The sequence below is a fragment of the Acomys minous genome (genome assembly GCF_964271855.1).
Source record: "Acomys minous genome assembly, chromosome: 4".
Classification (NCBI taxonomy): Eukaryota; Metazoa; Chordata; class Mammalia; order Rodentia; family Muridae; genus Acomys; species Acomys minous.
Window position 1 is genome coordinate 27167724 of NC_140486.1, and position 23378 is coordinate 27191101.

Sequence of the window (23378 nt, forward strand, 5' to 3'; positions counted from 1 at the left end):
AGATGAACAAAGAAAACCCAGAAAGAGAAGGTGCTTACCTGAGGTTCCCCAGGCTGGTTATTACAAAGTTGGCCTTCCAGGCGAGGGAGATGTGCAGGCACGGAGGAGCCACCTTCACCCTTGGAGCCTGTGCCGTGGTTCAACGATTCCACACTTTGCTTCCTTCACTGTGCAGAGCCCTGGGAGCAGTGTGCAGTGTAGGACTCCACCTCAGCTCCTCTGGCCTCAGGAGCCTTTCGGGATACCTGGTGACCCTCAGAGTGCCCTGAGTCCCCTTCACATAGACCTATCTGAAGTAGGTCAGGTGTACCCTTCTGCTCTCTGCTCTCTAGAGAGGCCATGTCGTCCTTTGCCAGCCCCTCCCTACCCCCTTTGCTAGCTGTGCCTCTTGGTGGCTGCACTGAGCCCCCCCCCCCCCCAATGTCCTGGGTGTATTGGCAGCAGGCTCTTGTCATGGTGACAAGCGCCAGCAGGTCTAAAGGGACAGACTGCTTTCATGTGGGCCTTCAGGAAGCGTCCTCTTGTCTCAGCAGGCCTGTGCTGTGCCCACCAGGTCTTTAGGAGATTAGGGGCTTCTGTGGCCCTACACCTCCCAGCTTTTCTCTTTCAGAGTCATTCTAGCCTCTGGCTTTCCTCTGTACTGGCCTTAGGGCCTGCAGGCTTTTAGTGTCCCCAGGGCTTTGGCATCTTTTGAGCTGGCTGGTTGTAGTGTACTCTTCTGGCAAGTCCCATATGCTGCCCAGGCGTTTGTTTGGCTTTGGTTTTTATAACCTAGGATGATATCCATCATCTTCCCTCACCCTCCCAAGTTCTGGGGCCACAGGCGACCTATTACAAGGTAGCGAAGGCTGTTCATGCCCTCTAGGGGTTCCCAGGATTTATCTGTAGCTGGCAGGGCCCCCTGTCATGCTTGTGCTGTGACCTAAGAGACTGGAAGGTTAGCCTAGTGTCTGTCCTGGGACCCCACAAGTGTCCACATACTATCTTCCTGTCCTTTTGGTCCCACTGCGGCTCTTGGGCATGAGCTTCTGCTGTCAGTGAAGTGCTTTGTATCTTTTTTGGTGTCCTTTCAGAAGCCAGGTCAAGTTTCTTTCTGGTGGACACTTCTGAGTGTTGATTGTCATGAAGTCATTCCCTGGATGGCCCAGCCTCTCTCAGCTCACTGTGTCACCAGAGCCAAGTTGCTGCTTCTCTCTGGGCCATGGCTGTGTGAAAGCTTGCAGCTCTAGCATGTGGACACTCACAGGGACTTTGACATTCTCCATACTTCTGCCTGTCACCTTTCTTCCTCCTCTGTGGGGCGGGACAATGGGAAGGGCCTGTCAGCTCAGCTAGGGCGGGGTCAGGAGCCAAAAGCCAGCGTCATGGATATTTGACTTCCAGATGGTACCAAAAGGGAATATAATATCAATCTTTCCTCCTTTTCTCGGGACAGGTAGGACACCTGAGGCTGGGTGGGGAGGTCACATGGGAAGCCAAGTGTAGCTGGAACCGAGGTACACTTGTTGGTTGCAGGGCTTCTCGCTGCCACCTTTGCTGAGGGGGGGACCAGAGAAGCCAGGCACGCCAAGGGCTGGAGACATGTTTTCCCTTTGTATGGAAGATACCTCCAGATAGCTTCTGCTTGCTCTGGTGGCTCCCAGGCCTTGGCAGGCCTGAGAGGTCCAGGAGTCCCGGGTGGCTGCCCTGCAAGGGAGGTGGTGAGAGAACAGGAGGCTTCCTGGAACTGAGTTGTTGGCTCTGGGTGCCTTAGGGCCGTTTCCCTCCCTCCTTCCCTCCCTCCTTTCCAGAAGGGAACCAGGCAGACAGTAATGCCATTTGGCCTGGCTCTGGGATTAGATGCAGCTGTGACTGTGGAGCCCTGGAGAAGTGCAGCCAGATGCCAAGTTTCCGAGCAGCCAGGGCCTGAACTCCTGACGCTCTGGTGGGTCCTGCACTCCTGCTCTGGTTCCCCTGTCTGTGCTGGCTTTCTTGGCCATCTCGACTATTGTCCTCAGTCCCCTGCCCTGTCTTGTCTGAGTGTGTGTTAATGTATAGTGTGTGTAGTGTGTATGTGTCTGTGCACATGTATGCGTGCCTGCATATGTGCGTGTGCAAACCCACACAGCTGGGGCCTGTGTACAGCAGGCTCCTGAGCCTGGCTTGGGGTTCTGTCAACACTCAGGAGGAGAAACAGGTTCCATGAGTGTCCTGGCCACAGGGGCTGCCATAGGGAGGGTGACAGGGCTGGCCTGGTGGGTTGTTGAAGGGGAGGAGAAAGAAGAGATGGTGGTTAAGGGAAGAGGGGTTTAGTTCTCTGACAGCGGCCTGGAATAGCTAGGGGAGTCAACAGCAGCACCTGAGGCGGGCGGCCTCGGGAACTGAGGATTTCCTTCAGGCCTGTGGGGCCCCTGGCATGATGAGCTCCAGGCACTGGCTGCTGCATATGTGGCTTTAGTTCCGTCAAACCACAAGAACTGGGCGTCTCAGTCATTGTTCTATTGCTATAAAGAGACACTGTGACCAAGGCAACTCTCTCTATCTCTCTCTCTCTGTCTTTGTCTGTCTGTCTGTCTGTCTCTCTCTCTCATCTATTTATTTATTTATTTATTTATTTATTTACTTGAGTCAGGGTTTCTCTGTGTAGCCCTAGGTGTCCTGGAACTCTCTATGTTGACCAGGCTGCCTCTAACTCTGAGATCCACCTGCCTCTGCCTCCAGAGTGCTAGGATTAAAGGTGTGGGTAGCTCTTACAAAGAAAAGCACAGGTTCGGAGCATAGTCCATTATCACTATGGTGGAGAGCATGGCAGCACACAGGCCGCTGGAGAAGTATATCCTGGTCTGTGGATAGTAGGCAGAGAGAGGGAGAGAGGGAGAGAGACAGACAGAGAGAGACAGAGAGAGACAGACAGACTCATTCACTCACTCTGAATCTGGCATGGGCTTTTGGGGATTTATTTATTTATTTATACAGAGAAACCTTGTCTCAAAAAACAAAAACAATCCGGGCATGGTGGCACATGCCTTTAAATCCAACACTCAGGAGGCAGAGGCAGGTGGATTGCTGTAAGTTCAAGGCCAGCTTGATCTACAAAGTGAGTCCAGGACAGCCAAGGCTACAAATAGAAACCGTGTCTCTGAACCAAAAAAAAAAAAAAAAAAAGTTGCTGTGGCCATGATGTCTCTTCATAGCAATAAAACAGTAAACAAGACACATGTGTTATGGGGGTTTAGAAAGACAACCCGTGCTTTATTAACTTTATAAAGGCCGTTGTACTTTCCCGTGAGGCTTTTGTTATATTCTAAGAACTCCAACTCCTAGCATTCCAGGAAGTTACCTGGTTCTTGGGCAGGCGGGGCTTACAGGTTAATTTTGGGTATTACATTATGAGCCTATGGGGGGGGGTATTATTTGATCCACCACACTGGGCATGCCAAAGACAAGGCCTCTGGAGATCCAAGTTCTTAACTTGGCTTTTGGTGGGGTCTGATCATGACCACCCAGAATTTGTGGATCTGAGGAGAGTCTGCTAGCGATGGCATTACCTTCTCAAAAAAGGTCCTGTACTCTGGTGCACACACCTGGGGAAACAGACTCAACAGAAGGATTTACTCAGATGTCTTCCTGCTTTGCTGTTCTTAGCTCTGACTTTCTAGTTGGTGCCGGGACCCTGCCCTTTATCCCCCAGGTCTAACACCTGAGGAGGGCTGGGCGCTGCTGTGGCTCACACATCAGTGTATGTGCTGTTTCTCAAAATCGTAGGGGAGTGTTCAGCAGCCTGGGGTGGAAATACAGGAGGGGAAGGCAGCCCAGAGAAGTTCAGTCTGACTGATCTCCACTGGGCACAAGCGACAAGATGTCCTGCTCTGACTTGTACTCTTTTCCCTTCTGTTCTTTAGCGTGAGGCCTCTGACTGTAGAGTGTGCGTGCATTCCATGCTTCTCAGTAGGGCTCCTCCTGGGATGGGGAGGACAAGAAGGCTCCTCTGCCTGTGGACCTGACTGAGGAATGGTAGGGAGTGCTCAGCAGGGGACCCTAAGGGGCTGAGTAGATTCCATAGTGGGTTGGAAGGGTCATTCATTCTAGCCCCATGTCCACTCAGCTGTGTGATCTTCAAGTCAGTCACTTGCCCTCCTTTGAGTCTGCACTTTCTTTCTATAAAGTGCACCCCTAGTGACCCCATCCAGTGTGGTGGGCACGGCAGGGACCTTCACTCAGCACAGCTCCCATAAGCTTCCAGGGTTAATGGCTGTCAATGGAGGCGGGGCTAGGGGGTGGGAGGTGGGAGGTGGGAGGTGGGAGGGTGTTGTACTTGTAAGGAAATGTTCTTTTCCTTTAAGTCTCTGTGGCCAGAACCTAAGGAAAATCCTTGGGAAGGATTCAATGGTCTTAGGCATATTGGGGCTGAGCAGAGAGCACTGTTTTGGGGAAGGCATCCCTGCAGCCTGGCTGCTCCTGCCTTGGCTTGTCACCCACAGAGCCCATCCCCCACCTGCTGTTTGTTTGCTTGGTAAACTTTTTTTTTTTTCCAGAGCTGGTACAGAGATAAATTTTCAACTCAGTCCCTGCTGGAAGTAAGACATTAGCCACCCACAGTCTTGGGCCTGCCTTTGCCTGCCAGGAGGGGACCCAGAACAAGTTTCCAAGCCAAGAAGCTGCGAGAACAGCGCTCTGTTTGGTGTACTTACAGATGGAGGGAGGCTTTGCGGGGGCTCCTTAGAAGGGGGTCTCTGCATCTGAAACACGGTGGGCAGTGCAGAAAGAAAGAGATGCTCTAGGCAAGCAGCAGCCCTTTCAGGTGAATCAGGCCACTGAGGAAGAGCCTAGGCTTGGTCCTGAGATCCCCAGCCAGCACCATGGCTGAGAGCGCCCTGGGCCTCAGTTCTTCGTCTGGACAGTTAGGGCAAGAGAGGTCACCATTGCTGTTGGAGAGTAGAGGTAATCCCACCACGCAGTGTCCAGGGAAGGGAAGTGGCTGTAATCAGCACAGCTGGCTTGAGATGCCCACCAGAGACTGAAGGGGAAGGTTAAGGATTCCTTGCTGTGAGCACCCGCTGGAGGCAGGACCTCTCTACCTCGGGAGGCTTGTGGTGAGGCAGAGGGGCACTCATATTCAAGTGCTTATGAAACCCACAGGAGTCGGAGGCTGACCCCCAGCAGGACCTGGCTTTGTAGGAGGTAGGCAGGGCTTTAGTGGATAAGAGAAGGGGTCCAGGCTGGTGGGAGCAGGGCATTCCTGGTTGGTACAATTCAACCAGCCCATTCCTTTTCTTCTCTCTGGTCCTCAGTGCCCTGTGTACTCACTGCAGAGTGGACTATGCCCTTGTGGCCCTGTGAGTCCGAGCTAAACCATTTATTAGTCTTTGGCTACTGGTGGCTGTGGTAGTGGAGGAGTGACTGATAGGCATGCGGCAGCTTGGCCACAGGCCAGGGAGCACTGTTGGGATCATGGGGGATGGGAGTGCCGCAAACTCCACCAGAAGGGATTGCTCCTGGTCTCAGCCTCCTGGGGAGAACTTAGAAGGGAACAACTCTCCCACAGCTGGAAAGCAAATGTGGAGGATTTTCTTTGCTGCATTGGCTCTGGAGGGTGAGGCAGACAAGGCTGGGTGGCTGTGGGGTGTGGCTCAGCTGTGGGGTGTGTCTGGTGGTGGGTGGTGGTATGACTTGAGGGGTGTAAGGGCTGGGAGGAGCTGGGCCAGCTGTGGGGCATGGCTGTAGGTGCTTGGGAGACTGGCGTCTGGGCCAACAGCCGCCACCACCCAGTCCTCCCAAGTCCTTGGCCAGGTTGTACCACAACGACCCTTCAGAACTGCCTGCAGGGTTCCTCCTCATCACACAGTGTCAGTGTGGCCTGGATACCCACAGTGATGCCTTATGTGAGCGTGCCTGTGCGTCCGGTATACAGGAAGTAGGATGTGTGTACCCAGGAAGTTGGAAGGTGGGTACCCAGCATTATCAGGAATGGCTCAGATTGGATATAAGATATGTGCTGATTTGTGAGGACCTTGCCTCACCCGGAGGTAGCCCCCAGAAACCTTCCCTAAAGCTCTGGGTCACCACTGCCTCATCAGTTCCTGGTGCTGTGCCTGGCACCTCCTGGTGTGTGACAGACAGACTGGGGGGGAACTGGCAGGTCATTTGCATGCTTCCAGCTCCTAGGGTGATGTCAAACTGTTACTCTTTCCTGAAGCTCCTCTTTCTGCCTTTCTCTTCTGACTCCATCCCCCTACCCACTATCTTCTAGACTACAGATCCTGGGTTTTTGTTTTGTTTTGTTTTGTTTTGTTTTTTTGAGACAGGGTTTCTCTGTGTAGCCTTGGCTGTCCTGGACTCTCTTTGTAGACCAGGCTGGCTTCCAATTCACAGCGGTCCACCTGCCTCTGCCTCCCGAGTGCTGGGATTAAAAGGCGTTCACTACCACGCCTGCCTTTTGTTTTGTTTTGAGGCAAGGTATTACTGTATTGCCCTGGTTGGCTTGAAATTTATTGTAGACAATTCTGGCCTGGAATTTACAGAGACTCACCTGTCTCTGTCTGCTGATTAAAGGCACGTGCCACCGTACCTGGCCTCATTTTTTTAAAAAAAAACTAATTTGGAGTGTTTTTAAGTTTTTAATAAATCAGTTTATTTTTGATGTTTTTATTGTTCACTTTAAATTTATGTGACCAATGTTTTGCCTGCATGAATTTCTGTGTGCCGCATTTGTGCCTGTTTCTGTGAATTCGAGAAGAGGGCATCAGAGGCTCTGGAGCTTAAATTATGGTCAGTTGTGAGTTGCCATGCAGGTGTTGGGAACCGAACCTGGGTCCTCTGGAAGAGCAGCCAGTGCTCTTAGTTGTCGAGCGGTTTCTCCAGCCCATTAGATGCTTTCTGAAATGCATCGTATGGGTTTATAGGTTGAGCTTAAAAACACAGGTAAAAAGATCAATAGAATCCTTTGCAAAGTTCACAGGGAAGTTAAGGTACGTGCTTTGATGACTGTGGATATGGTTCATAATCTTGCTTGTCAGAGTTTTTCTTCTTTTTGCTCTTTATTTTTAAGATGGGGCTGGGGCTGGGGAGACGGCTCAGTGGGTACGAGTACTGAATTTGGAGCCCCAGCACCCGTGTCAGAGTATAGGTACAGCAAGCCGCTGGGAGTAGCTACATTTGTTGGAGGGTGGGGGTAGAAACAGGAGGATTGCTGGAGCTTACTAACTGTCAGCCTAGCTGAAAAGTAGCAGATTTCAGGTTCAGTGAGAGACTTTCTCAGGGGAATAAGAGCAGGCTGTAGAGGAGGGTAGCAGTGCCTTCCTTTGGCCTCTTCCTGTCTTGATAGTGAGCACTGACATTTGCATACAACACACACACACACACACACACACATACACACTCATACCACATCCCCCAACACACAGACACCTCCCCACACCTTTAAAAAGTCTCTTAGCCCAAGCTAGCCTCGAAGTCTCAGCAATCCTCCTGCCTCAGCCTCTTGTGTGCTGAGATTACAGGTATAAGCCACTACACCCAGCCCTCCATGGAATAGAAAAGAATATGACAAAACTATATTTTTTTTTCCCCAGCAGAGGACGGGAAACTGAGGTTCAGAGAAGTTGAGAGATTTGTCTAAAGGTCACAGGATGGTAAATAACGAAGCCAAGATTCCAGCCTGGCAGACTGCCTTCAGTCTGAGCCCTGACTGCGGCTAGCGGCCACTTAGCTTCTGTTTCTGATGGTGTTTGGGAAGATGAGCACACGGTGCTTTCAGGACCTGCCAGCACCTGGTGACACACTTCACCCTCAGATATACAGCGCACCCCATGCTTGTCTATTCTGGGGCCTCTCAATCTCAGTCCTGGAGCCCACCCTTTCATCTGAGCCCAGTAACTTGGGCCCTCTTCTGTTGCCGTGCTCTCAACAACTTGCTCTGTAAGAAGTCTTCCATTTCCTGTGGGTCCTGGGGAGGGTTGTGGAGAAGCAGCACTTTGAGGTAGGGATGTAGGGAAGGGAGTGACTTTCAACTCTAGAGCAGTGGCCACAGTTACTGTGGTATTTCCCGAAAGTGCTGGGTTGCCATGGTGTCTCCATGACGACCGGAGCATCTCATTCATTATCTCCAGCACCTTGGCAGGAAAGCTAGGGCTGGGATTGGGAGAGTGCAGGAGAAGTCGGGCTGAGGGCTGGAGGCCTCTGCACTGTGGTCCTCAAACTGCACAGCTAAGGGTCCTGGTGGCTCTGGAGCACCCCTTTTCATGGGGTCTGGATTCAGATTGCAGCTGTGCAATGCACTAGTTTTGTGATTTTGGGAAAATGACTGTCTAGGCCTCATTTTTCTCAGCTGTAAATGAGGATATTGACCTATCAATGTAAGGATTACACGAGATAAAGTATAAAAGGTGGTAAGCGCACAGTGTAGTCGTGGTAAATGCTTCACGTGTGGTGTCCGTACCAGTCATGGTGATGATTATAATTGTAATTGTTGTTATAATTTTATTAGAGGAACCTCTGGGCTTCTTGGAGGAATGAAAGACTAACTCAAAGTCAGCAAGAGTCAGTTTTGAATCAAGAGTTGGGTGGTTTCTGCCGGGTGGTGATGGCGCACGCCTTTAATCCCAGCACTTGGCAGGGGTGGGCGGATCTCTGTGAGTTCGAGGCTAGCCCGGTCTACTGAGTGATTCCAGGACAGCCAGAGAAACCCTGTCTCAAAAAACCAAAAAACCAAAACCCGAAACAAGACAAAAAAAGAGTTGTTGGTTTCCATGTGACGGTTAAGGAACCTTGCCTAGGAGCTCTGCCGTATCTGGAGACATCACGATCTGAGTGAAAATGAAGGCTTCAGTGCTGACTGAGACCTGCTCCTCACCTTTGTGTGATAGCCAGGGCTTGGGGAGAAGCAAGGAAGCAAAACGTATTTTCTAGAGCCCTAAAAGCCAGCCAGGCAGACAGGGTCTCAGTGAGTGGCAGATCGAGGGATGTGCTTATACTGTTACTGGAACATGCTTGTGTGTATGTGTGGTGTGAAAACAGGTGTGTAGGCATGTGCGTGGGCTGTATGAGTGAGGGCATATATTGGATGTGTTTCCTAATTACTTTTTCCTTGCATACTAAAGCAGGGTCTCTCACTTGAACCAGGACTCTCTAATTTGGCTAGTCAAACTAGACAGACTGCTGGGGCATCCGCCATCTTTGCCTCCTGAGCCCTGGGATTGCAGGCAGTCTGCTGTGCCCACCTGGCATTTGTATACGTGATCTGAACTCCAGTCATTATGCTTGCGTGGCCCAGGCTTTATCCACCGAACTTTACATCTCCCTGCTTCTGGGTGTACTGTACCCTTTTGAAAGAGAAGTTATAAAGGTTCTGACCACTAGGGGCAGTCTCCTAAGTTAAAGAACACATCAACCTTCTGGTTCCAGGACTGTATTTCCCACCCTCCAGCAAGGGGTGGGAGGCTTAGGGGATAGGCCTGCCTGGGGTGGGATTGAGGTGGTTTGAAATGACTTCAGAGAGGCCATGACATTGGAGTTGGGATGTTACGGATGATTAAGAATCTCAAGAGGGGCTGGAGAGATGGCTCAGCGGTTAAGAGCACTGTCTGCTGTTCCAGAGGTCCTGAGTTCAATTCCCGGCAACCGCATGGTGACTCATAACTGTCTGTAATGAGATCCAGTGCCCTCTTGTGGTGTGTAGGCACACATGTAGGCAGAACACTGTATATGTAATAAATAAATCTTAAAAAAGAAGAAAGAGGCTCAAGAGGTTGGGGGACACTTTTCTGGGGACAGGAACATCATGAGCTGCCTGACTAATATGGTGACTGGCTGGCAAGGCTGTGGTTTACAGGAAGGAGCCCAGCTGTCCTCAGCTGGCCCAAAGCTTCAGTGATTCTGGAGTGTAGATGTTCCCCAGTGCTTTGCCCCCTGGGCCCTGGCGCTCTATAATACAGGCAGCGAGAAGGGCTTTCAGTAGCTACTGGTGGGTGCCGGACCATCTTGCGGAGGCTCCTTACCAGGAAGCTGGGAAGTCAGTACTTGGTTTACAAGGGAGCAGGCTATTTTGCCCTCTCTCTGGCTTGGACTTTGCCAAAGCTTTATGCCTCGCCTCCTGGGGAAGGCCACAGCCTCCAAAGATAGGAATTCTTGGAGGAGGAGGAAGAGGAAGAGACAGCTGCAAGGATTGCACCGGCCCAGGCAAAGGCCCCCTAGTGTGTGGAGCAGGCACCTCGCTTCTGCACCTACTCTCCCTCTGTGAAATCAGGGGTCACCCCGGCTAGATTCCAGAGCTGCCAGACGGATGAGCTCCGCAGTGCTGGGTGAACCACGCTGTTGTCCGCGTTGTGAGGATCATTGTGAGCATGTTAAGGAGGCAGCAAGAGCTCAGTGCAGGCTGCCAAGTGTACTTCTGAGCTCATTCCATTTTTGTAAGCCTGAGAAATAGTATGGCTTGTAGATGAGGAAACTGAGGCACCGAGTAGTTAAGTAAATTGTCCAAGATTACACAGTTCCTGGGTGATGGGGCCTGATTTGACTTGAAGCCACGTGGCTACAGCCTGGGTGTGTACTCCGAAGGTTCCATTCCTTTCCTTTCCTTCTTTTGTCTTCCTTCTTTCTTCCTCCCTTCCTTTGTTCTTTCTCCTCTTCCTCCTCTTCCTCCTCCTCCTCTTCTTCTTTTTTTGAGACAAGGTTTCTCTGCATGGCCCTAGCTGTCCTGGAATTCACACTATAGACCAGGCTGGCCTCAAACTCAGAGATCTGGCCTCAAACTCAGCCTCTGTTTCCCGAGTGCCGGCATCAAGGGTGCACCACCACTGCCTGGCAACTCTGAAATTTTCTTAATGCAGGACTCTGGGTCTGTGCTTGGATTTGGGGCACCTGGCCTGGGTTCTTTGGGATTATTGCGTTTACAGTATATGTATATGTAGTTTTCAAAGTTAAAATAATTTTTGTTTTGCATTCAGGTCCTCTGGACGAGCTTTTAACTGTTGAACTGTCTCCTGTTTATTTAAAGAGCATTTTTGTTTTCACAGTAAAACTGATAGGAAAGTAGTGTCCCTGCTGTACTGTTTCCCCCACTATCAGTGATTCCCCCCCCCCCCCCCCACTAGAGTGGTGCGGTTGGTGTGGCTGATAAGCCTGTGCAGAACCCTGGTTTCATTCACAGCAGGCCTCACTCCCAATGCTACACATTCTGTGGGTTGGGCCGAGTGTGTAAGGACAGTATTACAGCCTTGCACAGAACCGTCTCTCTGTTGAATGAATCATTTGTGCTCTGCTCAGTCAGCCTTCCAACCTTCAGCCTCTGGCAACCATGTACATATTTAAAATGTGCCCCTTTTTTTTTTTTTTTTTTTAATATCTGAAAAACGTCAGATTCCCATCAGGGCCGTTGACCCTCAGATGCCTGAGAGCATAACTGCATTATTAACAAGCAGAAAGGCTGTTAATGGGACAGACAGAGGCCAGTGACACACACTTGAGCTCACCAGCCCCTCTTCTGTAGTGCTAGATGGATGGTGTGGGCAGAGCCATCAGGGCACACCTCCCCCCCCCCTCGCTCTCTTTGTGCTCCTGTGCTGGCATGGTGTGGGGGTCAGACCTGGCCGTGGCTGTGGCTGTAGATAGCCTTTATCACTGGTAAGTGAGATGCTCCAGCCTTCCTGACTCTGCCAGGACACTGCAGGGAGTCCTGGAAAGCATCACAAACTCCTTATCTCCGGGTTGCTGCACATGCCTTTCTTCCTTTCATTCCTGGCTGCTCCTCCTCCTGGCCTGCTTAGTACCACTAACCCCAGGAAGCCATCTCCTCTCTTCCCCATCTCTCTGTAGAGGCCGAGTGCCACTCACCTCTCTCAGAAACCACGGTTCTCTCCTGCCAGCCATACTTGCTTGCTCCCTGGTGTTGCAGATGTCTGCTTTCTGGGTAGGCGGCTTCTTCCCCAGAGGCTGCACATCAGAGACAGAAGAGCCCCCCAAGGCTTCTCTAGCAGGCAGGAAGCCCAGAGAGCGATGGGGATATATATGCTCAGGGTCAGAGTGCATGGTAGCACAGAGGGGACCAGCTCCACATTTCATGATTAAAAAGCTGAACACGAAAATCATCAGAGACGCCGGTGTTAACATGGTTTGCGTGTGTATATTTGGTACCAGTTCCTATCTTGTACATGAAACTGTTTAACAAAGGCAAGGACATTGGTGCAGATTGTTTCCGTAGTCTATGTGGCAAGGGGCCGGGGAGATGGCTCAGTCAGTGAAGTGTAAAAGCCTTGATAAGCGTGATTATTTGAGTCCCCTCCTAACATGAGGAAGAAGTGGGGTGGGCTTGTAATCCCTGCAGTGGGGAGGTGGACACAGGCAGATCCCCGGGGTTCACGCCAGGCAGGCTAGACTACTTGGTGACTTTTAGGCCGAGAAGAGACCTCACCTGGGGGGGGGGGGGGGAAGACATTATCTGAAGAGCACCCCGCCCCTTCCCTGCACATCTGTGGCAGATGTTATCCAGTGTCCTACATGTTTGCCTAGGAGCCTGCCATCACCTTAGGATTCCTTATTTGTTCGTTTGTTTTTGTAATTTGTCTGTCTTTGGGACAAGGCCTAGCTATGTAGCCCTGGCAGGCTTGAACTCACAACATACAGAACGTTTGCCTTAAACTTGTAGTGGTCATTCTGCCACATCCTCTTGGGTGCTAAGATTTCATGTGTGCCACCATGCCTGGCTTGTGTTAGGGTTTCCAGAGACTAGCCCTATGCTGGACACTTGGTATTATAAGCTGCCCTGGGATTTGGATTCTTGCAGAGAATCTTTTTTAAAAGTATTTTTTATTTAAAAAAAAATCCAATCTGTATTTGTATAATGGTGTGCGCAGATGATAATGTGTGTCTTGGATATAGGCCTGAACATGCTGAAGCATCCATGTGGAGGTCAGAGAGCAACTTCCTGGAGTTGATTCTCATCTTCCATCTTTCTTTCTTTTTTTTGAGGCAGGGTCTCACTCTACCTGTTTCTGTTGCATTGCTGCATCCTCCAGGATAGCTGGTGCACAAGCCTCCTGGAGCCTCTCCTGCCGTAGCCTCCTGTCCCGGTGCAAGGGCGCAGTGATTACTGCTTGCTGCCGCATCTGCCTTTTTATGGGGGCTGTAGGGAATCCAACGCTGCCTCACTTACGAAGCACTTTGACTCACTGAGCCATCTCCCAGTCCCTTTATATGGTTTTTAAGTTTGTATACAAAACAGTGGATTCCATTATGGCGTTTTTACACACGTGTATCATTTATGTTGTACATGAATTTTTATTTTAACTTTAAAATTTATTTTATTGTATTTATTATGCACATGGGTGTTTTGTCTGTCTGTCTGTATGTCTTTGTCCTACATGGTTGTGAGCTGCCGTGGAGGTGTTGAAAATAGAACACTGATCCTCTGGTAGAGGACCCAGTGCTCTTAACTGCTGGGCCATCTTTCCAACTCTTGTACTTTATTTTTATTTGTCCTTCCCTCTCCTTCTCCCATTCTCGGCCCTGTCTTGCTCCTCCCATGGGGAAAGCTGTGCATGCTTCCTCAGTGATTATGGCCAGGACAGATTCCTAGAAGCCCAGCTTTTGGCTGCCTATCATGTGGTCCTCATGCTGGGCCTGGGAGGAGATTAGATATCTCTACCCATAAGGCAACCCCCAGATTCCCAGTTCCCCATCTGGTGCCTCAGGCCAGCCTGTCTCACTTCCGTGATGGCTGGTGTGGGGAGCTTCTGGCTAGCTCTGCAGGGGGGGCCCGTGGGAAGTCACTGTGGTTTTCACTCCTGTAGCGGAGGCAGGAGGGTGGCGTGCAGGGCTGCTGTGGGAACTTGGGAACTGGAGCTTTTGCACAGTGTGTGTGGTCTCTGCTTACTCTGTCCAGAGGGAAATGGATGTTCTCCCTTGGACACCCCCCCCCTTTTTTTTTTTTTTTTTTTTGTAAATGAGTGTTTTGTCTGCATGTATGTATGTGTGCCAGGTACATGTCTGGTGTCTGTGGAAATCAGAAGAGGTCACTGTATTCCCTGGAACTGCAGTTGCATGTATCTGTGCGCCTCCATAAGGGTGGTGGGAACTGAATTTGGGTCCTTGCAAAAACAGTCAGGCCCCTTAACCTCTGAGCCATCTTCCCAGCTCTGCTTCTGGATTTTTCTTGGCCTAGTCTCGGCCTAATAATAGTGAAAACAGCTGCCGTTGGTGGATGCTTCACTAAGTACGTTTTTTAGTGATTTCCATACATTGTTGGCCTTTGTTTTCCAACTCCTTACGATATGGCTACTTTGGTTGCTTGCTCAGTTTCCATAGGGAGACTGAGGCTCAGAGACATAAAGGAGTAACAGGTTGGGTGGCAGTTCTTGGGCATCAGCCCACTTTGTCAGGACTTGCGTTTCTGTGGTAGGCTGATGCTGAAAACCCCTCCCTGACTCTCTGCTTTTCTCCCCAGCTCCCCAGCCTTCACTTGGTGGGCCCAACGTGAGAGAGCGGCATGCGGCACCCCCTTGCTGGCCCAGAGTCTTCTGACCTGCTGTTGACTGCCCCCAGGAGGCCCTGACGCCCTGGGGCACTTTTGCTCTGCACAGGACCACGTTGGGGTTTGCCATGGTGACATAAACGGGCGTAGAGGAAGGAAGGAGCAAGAGCAGCCTATAGACTGTGCCCCTGGCTGGGAGAAAGGGCCAGGGGCCCACAGCTTTCCCTCCACTGCTCTGTGACCGTCTCACTTCCTAAGTCTCTGAATCTCTCAGTCAGTGGACAACTCTTGGGCCTCCTGTGTGAGGTCTTGAGGGGGCCACGTCAGGCTGGGCCTCTGCTGGTTGAGATCTTGGGGGCCAGGATGCCTGCCCTGGCGTGCCTCCGGAGGCTGTGTCGGCACATGTCCCCACAGGCTGTCCTTTTCCTGCTGTTTGTCTTCTGCCTGTTCAGCGTCTTTGTCTCTGCCTACTACCTATATGGTTGGAACCGGGGCCTTGAGCCCTCAGCGGATGCTTCTGAGTCCGACTGTGGGGACCCACCACCCGTCGCCCCTAGCCGTCTGCTGCCCATCAAGCCCGTGCAGGCGGTCGCCCCTTCCCGGACGGACCCACTGGTGCTGGTATTTGTGGAGAGCCTCTATTCACAGCTGGGCCAGGAGGTGGTGGCAATCCTGGAATCCAGCCGCTTCAAGTACCGGACAGAGATTGCCCCGGGGAAGGGGGACATGCCCACACTCACTGACAAGGGCCGAGGCCGTTTCGCCCTCATCGTCTATGAGAACATCCTCAAGTATGTCAACCTGGATGCCTGGAACCGGGAGCTCCTGGACAAGTACTGTGTGGCCTACGGCGTGGGCATCATTGGCTTCTTCAAGGTATTTAGGGAGCAGGTTCCTGGGCAGTGCCCAGCACTGTCTCTACACTGGCTAGCCAGACACTTGCCAGCTCGAGTTGTGAAATGAGCGCCGGGGGTAGCACTTAGTTCCCAGGCTTGTCGTGAAGGCTACATGGTTGCCTGCCTGCTATTATTAGTAGATGCTTAATAAGTATTTAGAGGCCCTGTCTGCTGCACATGGGGCTCAGTGCACAGTAGGCACTTGCCTGAAGAAAGGAGACTCGGGGCTGGGTGCAAGGTAGGAAGAGGCATACTCTGCTAGGTACTCTGAAGCCTGCCTTGGCAGTCATCTCAGGATGAGCAAGCTACGGCACAAGGGGGTTAAGTTACACATCGGAGGGAGTTTGGTTCTCTGCCCATTGTCTTCCTCTTGGAGATAGCCAGGGGGTGGGGGTGAAGTTTGTATTTCTCCTAAACCAGAGCCATTTTGCACTAGAGAAAGGAGAAAGGAATCCCAGTGAGCAGATGGGGAGCTGTTCCCAGAACCACCCCGGCATGGGGGTCATTGCAGAAAGCCTGTCCTTGAGGAGTGGGCAGGACCAACAGATACATGGCCATGCAAGATGAATACAGGCAGCAACTGGGCACATGGCTTGGGGGCTTTGGGGGAGGTTTGTTTACTGGATACTTCCGGTGTCCTGGGCTCCTGTGCAGGAGCCAGTGCATTGTAACAGGAACGGACAAGTCCCTGCTTGCACACAGCTGATGCTGTCGCATAGTAGGGCTGGAGTAGGGGGACTGGCAAAACAGATGCTATGGCAGGTGTGATAAATGTAAGAAAAGGGGACAGAGAAGGGTCTTGGAGAGAGAGCGTTGGGGACAGTGCTGGATTCTGGAAAGCTGTCCCCTATGAAGTGGCTTAAAGGGGCTGGGAAGGGCACAAGGCTAAGGGCAGTTTTAGCGCGATGTGATAGGCTCCAGGCAGAAGGTGCCCATGTCCCAAGCCTCCCTGCACGACGTTCCTTTGTTCAGTGCCGGGAGAGGCTGCCTTAGCCCAGGCTTCCCACAGCACGCTCTTTCATGCACTAATACAGCGGGAGGCTCTGCCACTGAAAAGGGAGAGTGAGTCAAAAAAACCAAAGGCCCTTAGAAATCCTGCAGCGGGGCGGCCCGGTATGATTTGTTTCTCAGCCGGCTTGATCTCTTTCACAGAGCACCCTCTGGGGAACACTGGCCTGGTTTACGGCTTCACAGAAGCAGAAAGTTAGGCCGGCTCCATTGTCTCCGCGCTTTTTCTTCTTCTCCCCTGTACTCTATACCCTTTCCTGCCATGAACTTCATTAAGGTTGATTCAGAGCCCCAGGCCTGAGAGGCAGCAGAACGGCCGGCGTTTATTGAGAGCTCCTTCGGTGCCGTGTGCTGCCTGCCTGCTCCACACAAATTAACTTACTTCACACTAATAAGCCATTCTCCAAGGCAGGCAGAGAGAGGGTCTGCTGACTTAAGGGGGAGGGGAAACTGAGGCAGAGAGAAATTAAGAAACATACCTGAGCTCTCACCCCTACTACGTATTATCCAGAGTTTAAGTCCAAAAAGTCCTGAACCGTGTAGGCCTGGTCTTTTCTATGGTTTGACGAGTTTAGGCGCTGAATTTGCTTCATTTAATGGAAGTCTGTGTCAGAAGCCCCGTGTTGTATACTAGGCTCGGGGCCTCAGGTGTGGACATTGAGCAGGGTTAAAACAGCAGAGCTCGGACCCTATGTCACGCCGGCCCCTTGTTTAAGGTGAACATGAGGCCCATTGAAGAGCAGGGACATGCTCAGAATCTCCCTGGGGTCAGTAGCAAATGTAAATGTGCCTCTCCCTGCCCTGACTTGAAGGCTCCGTCAGGATTTTGAGCTGAGGCTTGTGATTGTGACTGTTCGGTTAGAGTGCGCGCCGCCTGGTGGCCGAGGCACATCGCTGCTCTCTGCGGAGGCTGGCTTCTGTGCTGTGCCTTGGACTTGTCAGACTCAAGTGCCAGGGCTCAAGTTCTATCTCTTTCAGAGGCCAGGTTCTCAAGGCAGGGTGAGGTCACAAGCTTAAAAGGCCAGACTCTGGGCCAAATCTTTCTGAAACTTAGAAGCAATGTGACCTTGGCCCAGATGCTCAACTCATGGTACTAGTCATAGCTGCTGCCTCTAGACCACGCTAGAAGTAAGCCAGTTGAGGGAAGCACTGAGGGCGAGGCACAGTGCCTGGGCTCACTCCACCCGTGGCAGCTGGGGCGCTTTGTCTAGTCTCTGTTCAGTAAGCACAGCAGCTGTACTTGGGCTGTGCCTCTGATGCCCCTGAGAAGTCCTTGAGGTGGGGGTCGGGCCCTCACCTGCTCCCGTTCCTAACACTGTCATGCGTCGGTCTCACAGGGTAGATGCCCTTTGTCAGAATGCACCCTGAGGGCTGGCGAAGGTCACCTGACCTTTCAGAGCCCAGCCTGTTGCTTTGCATGCTCTGTCACATAGAGTAGGCACTTTGTTTCCAGATAACGAGACTCAAAAAATTAAGTGGCTTTACCAGAGTGACAGAGTTAGTATGCCACCTAGCCAAGGTTTGACAACCCAGCTTATTGCTTCTAACTGGATGACCTCAGAAGACTTGCATAGGAAAGAGTTGACTAGAGATTCACAGACAGGATGCAGGGTTTCTTAGGGCAGCTTGCCTGTTGATAAAGATGTCTGTGCTAGGCTTTGATGGCCCACTCCTCTCTCAGGTTTTTTCTTATGTCAGGGTGACCTGTTTGGAGAGTGGCTGTCTCCTTATTGTTGAGGAGTAGGAAGAAGGTCCAGTCAGGATGGACCCTGCCTGCTCTAGGGCCAGCATCTCCAGTGCCTAGGCTGTCTGTTCCCTTCCCTGGTTGTTCCCTTTCATGGCAGCCTGTGGTAGCTGTCATGGCCTGGCTTCTCCCTCCTCTGTGGCACTCTAGCTAGCTAGACAAGCCACCAGCACCTTACAGCAAGCTCGGGGCCAGGGCTTTGAAATGAGATCCCTGAGCTCTAGTGTCACCAGTGGCTTCCCTGGCCTCTGCGGTGGCTTCCCTGGCCTCAGCAGTGGTAAACAGGGCTTGATGTGTCATGGGGCCCCCTCATAGGTCGCACTCTGGGCCAGTGCTGACTTAGGGTGGTGGGGAGCCAGGAGCCTGGGGATGAGTCTCTTTGTGGATGGGTCTCAGTCTCTTGCACCTCAGCACTGAAGCTGTGCAGGGACTTGACAGTTACTCTGTGCATTTGGAGATCTAGTGTGGTTCCTTATCACAGTTTACAGAACCAGCCCCTGCCGAGGCTCGGTGGGACTGAGAAGGCCTGGCTGTTAAGATTAGTTAACAGCTTCCTCTGGGCAGGCTCAGACTAAAACCCACCATCTAATCTGTTAAGCATGTGCCCAGGTGCTCACTGGGGCAGCCCCGCAGGTGTCCTGTGGGTGGCTCTTCTCCTTTCTCTGGGTGCAAACTGGAGCCTGTGACCTCATGCATAATCTTAGGGTTTCCTGGACCTGGGCCTAGCCCCCATGATCTTCCTGCCTCTTCTCCTTTTTGATCTCCCCATGGTTCCTTGCTGTTTCTTGATCACGCTGTGTGGTCTCCTGCCTCAAGGCCTTTTCACGGGGCTGTTCTCAGGACTTGACCTCTGCCTCCTGGTTGATCACTCGTTCTGTGACATGCTCCCAAGGCCCTTGCTCCAGGAGCCTCCTGAGCCAGCTGACTGCCCAGTGTGTGCTGATCCACAGCTTTGCCCTTTTCCATGTAGGCCTACCATGTTTTATTCTCTTAAACGTTTAGAAAAGTTTATTATAGTTTATTCAGATTACATCCCAGCTGTTATCCTCTCGCTTATATCTTCCCATTCCCACCTTCCCTCCATCTTCCGCCCTCTTCCCCTTCCCTAGACCTCTGACGGGAGGGGACCTCCTCTCCCACCATATCACCACAGCCTATCAGGTCTCATCCGGATAGCCTGCTTCCCCTTCCTCTATGTGCTGCCAGCCCTCCTCACCAAGGGGAAGTGATCAAATCAGGGGCACAGGAGTTCATGTCAGAGGCTGTCTCTGATCTCCCCACAACTGTGGAGAATGAGCTGTCCATTGGCTAGATTTGAGCAGGGGGTCTAGGTTTACTTCATGTATTGTCCTTGGTTCGTGCAACAGTTTGTTCAGGCCCCCTGGGTCCAGGTCCGCCAGCCTTGATGGTCTCCTTGTGGGGCTTCTGAACCCTCTGGGTCCTTCCATCCCCCCATCCTTCCATACCGCTCTCACCGGGGTCCCGCAGGAGTCCCAGCATCTGTTCTGGTCATGTTTTATTCTTATTTCGCTGTTTTGATAGTTATCTCTCTTTCTGGCTTGACTGTAAGGGGAAGGCCACATCTGATTTTCTCACTTTACACTCTTGTTTCCTGACTGTCTTTTTTTCTCACCATATCTCATTAAATACTTAGTATAATGTCTGGTCAGTACATAGCTGCAGACTGACAAATTATCCCTGAAACCCATGCTATCAGGTGCTAGGTATCTGTTCCTCTTCTAGTCTTAAAAATAGTTACTCATCAAATGAATGTGTGTCCCTGCTTGGTGTCAGGGATCCCAAGTAAAAAATGTACCCTTGTTCTCAAGTAGGTGCAGTCTGGTGGGAGGGAGGCTCTGAACCCAGTGCCACGATCCTAGGGAGGCCACGGCAGGAAGCAGGCATATGAGTTGGCTTTTGAGGGATGAACAGGAGCTTACCAGTTCCAGAGGAGATAATAGAGCCAGTGTAGGAGCAAGGACAAATGCACCGTGTCTAGGGTCAGCTGTCTGGACGGGTGAGGGAGGGCATGAGGAGTGGGGAGAGCAGGGAATAGGAGATGGAGTCCAGGGAATGAGATAGCAGCAGCTTCTCTGGAGGAAATGGGAGGTGGTGCAGACCGTATCAGTGTCAGTGGTGACTAGTGGGCTAGAGAGCTGCCTTTCTGTGTGTGTGTATCCATACACATGTGTCTGTCTAGCTGTGTGTGTGTATGTGTGTGTGTGTGTGTGTGTGTGTGTGTGTGTGTGTGTATCTCTGTGTGTGTGCATGCATGTGCTATGTGTATACATGTGTGTCTGTAACTGTGTGTGTGCATTCAGGGCTGTGGTAGCTCTTGTGAAATTATAAATATTGTTGACATTCCCGTTATCAACTATGCCTGACAGCTATTCTTCCACCCCACACTGCTGTAGGCCAATGAGAACAGCCTGCTGAGCGCACAGCTCAAAGGCTTCCCTCTTTTCCTGCATTCGAACCTGGGCTTGAAGGACTGCAGCATCAACCCCAAGTCCCCACTGCTCTATGTGACACGGCCCAGTGAGGTAGAGAAAGGGGTGCTGCCCGGTGAGGATTGGACCGTGTTTCAGTCCAACCACTCTACCTATGAACCAGTGCTGCTGGCCAAGACACGCTCCTCCGAGTCCATCCCACACCTGGGTGCGGACGCTGGCCTGCATGCTGCACTGCATGCTACTGTGGTCCAGGACCTGGGCCTCCATGATGGCATCCAGCGTGTGCTGTTTGGCAACAACCTCAACTTTTGGCTGCATAAGCTTGTCTTCGTGGATGCTGTGGCCTTCCTCACAGGGAAGCGCCTCTCGCTGCCTTTGGACCGGTACATCCTGGTGGATATTGATGACATTTTTGTTGGCAAGGAGGGCACACGCATGAAGGTGGAAGATGTGAAGGTAAGGAGGGTCTTGGAGTAGTGCCTCATGGGGCCATACCCCATCTGTACCTCCTGTGCACAGTTAATTGCAGACCCATGATCCCCGCTTCAGCCATTTGCTGTCTTACTGTGTGCAAGAAGCATCTAAAAATGCATTGGAGGGATTTTGCATGTGTTTTCTGGAGGAAGAGACCTAGGTAGAAACAAAAAATAAACTGGCCAGGGTTGTAATCTGCCTTTTAGCCCAGATGTGTATTATTAACTTTTTAAAAAGGGTAGGACCGGGAGGAGAGCAGGGAGGAGGCCACAATCGGGGTGCAAAGTATAAATTAATTAATTTAAAAAATGTTTGTCATCATCAGCGCTCCCAAAAGATTCTTCAGAATAAGATTCCAAGTCTGATGCACAATGCATTTTAACAGCTGTATACGGATAGCGGGATGCTTATGTTGAATTCCGAAACGAGTCATCAAATTGTTTGTGGATGTTCTTTGCAAAAAACAGGGTTACACACACACACACACACACACACACACACACACACACACACACACACACACACAGTCACCAAGAAAGAAGCCTGCCAGGGGACAGTCTGTAAGATGCAGTTGTCTCTGGTCTTCTATCTTACTGGAGACTCTGCAGAGGAGACAGCATGTGTACGGGTTGCCACCACAGAGGGCAAACAGAACCATAAAGCAGATGGAAACAAAACAGGGGATCAATTCCCAGAGCCTCCGCCTGCTGACTGGGTGTCCTCTCTGGGAGATTAGCAGGGCTAGAGATGTATTAGCACCAGGCACAGACCTCTTTGATGCTGCGAGAGGCCTCACACAGCGTGGCAGGCACTTTCCCTTAGCGCTGCAGACCCATTGGTGTTGTCCTCTTGAACTTGAACCCTCTGGCAGGGCTGGCCCAAGGAAGGTTCTACTGACTATACAGTACAGTTTCTGTAGTCCCACCAGAACCCGTAGCTGGGGTTAGGTGAGTGCTAGGCTCTGTGCTCAGCCATTTATGTGATTACGTCGTTGGGCCGTAGCGGCAGAGGAGGCCTCTGTGGCCCAGCGAGATAGAGCGGCTTGCCCAAGGCTGCGTGGCTGGATCATATGTGTGTCAGGCAGCACAGTCTTGGTCAGACACCTGAGGTAACCATGCCGCCCGAAAGCGGGCTCCTGCAGGTTTCCTCAAAGCCCTGTGAACAGTGCCGTCCTAGCCCAGAGGTCGGCCCCTTCCATGGACTAGCAGGGCCCTAGATGTGTTCACATGGGAATATTGGCACAGAGTATGTCCTCGGAGGGGTCAGGATCCTTTGGTCTACTCTCGCATTCCCCTGAGGAAGAGAAATCCTTCATGGGAAGATACTGTGGTGTCAGTGACATCGCCGTTGCCCTCATTTCTCATCACTTTTCCAGCACAAGTCAGGCAGTTTTCCAGGGGGAGTCTCTCTGCTCTGAAGAACCCCGTGAGGACAGAGCTCTTTGGTCCCCCTAGGCATTTAAGGCCTAGAGAAATCCAAAAGCTTCTCAGACGAGTTGCTGAGCCAGGCTGGAGCTTAGGTCTTCTCAAGCCAGATAGAACCTGGTATATGAGGTGTCATAGGGCTGGCTTCTTAGAAGTCCAGCCTGCGCTGCCTCACAGAGTGTATACTTACATGGTCCCTATGTGGCTGATCCCTGCTGCCATCTTGATGTTCATAGCATTGGAGCAAGGGCCCAATGTTTGCACCTTGGGCGCTGTGCTGAAGATAGAGCCCATGCCTCAGGTGGGAGACGAGTGCTCCATCACAGAGCTATCACTGCCAGCTCTGTGTTGAGTCTTGGAGCTGGACACCCCCCAGATGCTCAGTGGGAGGAGTCTGACCTCCTAACCCCCCCCTCACTGCTGCCTCTCCTCTGCCTGTCCTAGGCCCTGTTTGATACCCAGAATGAACTTCGCACACACATACCAAACTTCACCTTCAACCTGGGCTACTCGGGGAAATTCTTCCACACAGGTACGTGGTGGGTGACCCCTGCCCTCTGAACAACCTCTTGAGCGTCTCCCAAATTGCCCCTCTTCTGATTGTTGGTACAGGACACCAGATACATTGCATGAGGGTGGGGTGCGGTGAGGTGACTCCAGAGCTCATGGTCCACAAGAGACGTTTCAGCAGAGGGCATTGGGGACAGTAATAACAGCAACAGGCTTTGCATATGGCTTAGCCTGTTCACTCCTAGGTTAAGTATCTTCTTCCTTCTGTCTCCTCACCCTCTCCTTTAAAGGATTTCCATTTATAAAAGATAACAGTTGACTCAAAATGCTTTATTGCATTCTTATTTACTGTGTGTATACATATGTTTGTATTCATATGTCACAGCACGTGTGGAGACGAGAGGACAACCTTGGGTTGGGTTTCTT

At 51.6% G+C, this 23378-nt stretch overlaps 1 protein-coding gene across 7 annotated transcripts in view; it reads left to right on the top strand.

Annotated features, from left to right (window-relative positions):
- NDST1 (N-deacetylase and N-sulfotransferase 1) overlaps positions 1–23378 on the top strand; it is a 61310-nt gene that overhangs the window by 20553 nt on the left and 17379 nt on the right. For 5 of the 7 annotated variants that reach the window (XR_014778460.1, XM_084778223.1, XM_084778224.1 and 2 more), the window contains exons 2-4: positions 14417–15319; positions 20506–21000; positions 22887–22974. Coding sequence is in view for 6 of the 7 variants with exons in the window: in XM_084778223.1 (XP_084634349.1) it covers positions 14807–15319; positions 20506–21000; positions 22887–22974 (1096 nt within the window). In the remaining variant the exon portion in view is untranslated. Of the gene's footprint in view, positions 1–1307; positions 1436–5717; positions 5924–14416; positions 15320–20505; positions 21001–22886; positions 22975–23378 lie in introns of those variants that run through there. The other 2 variants (XM_084778225.1, XM_084778226.1) reach the window with 2 other exon arrangements.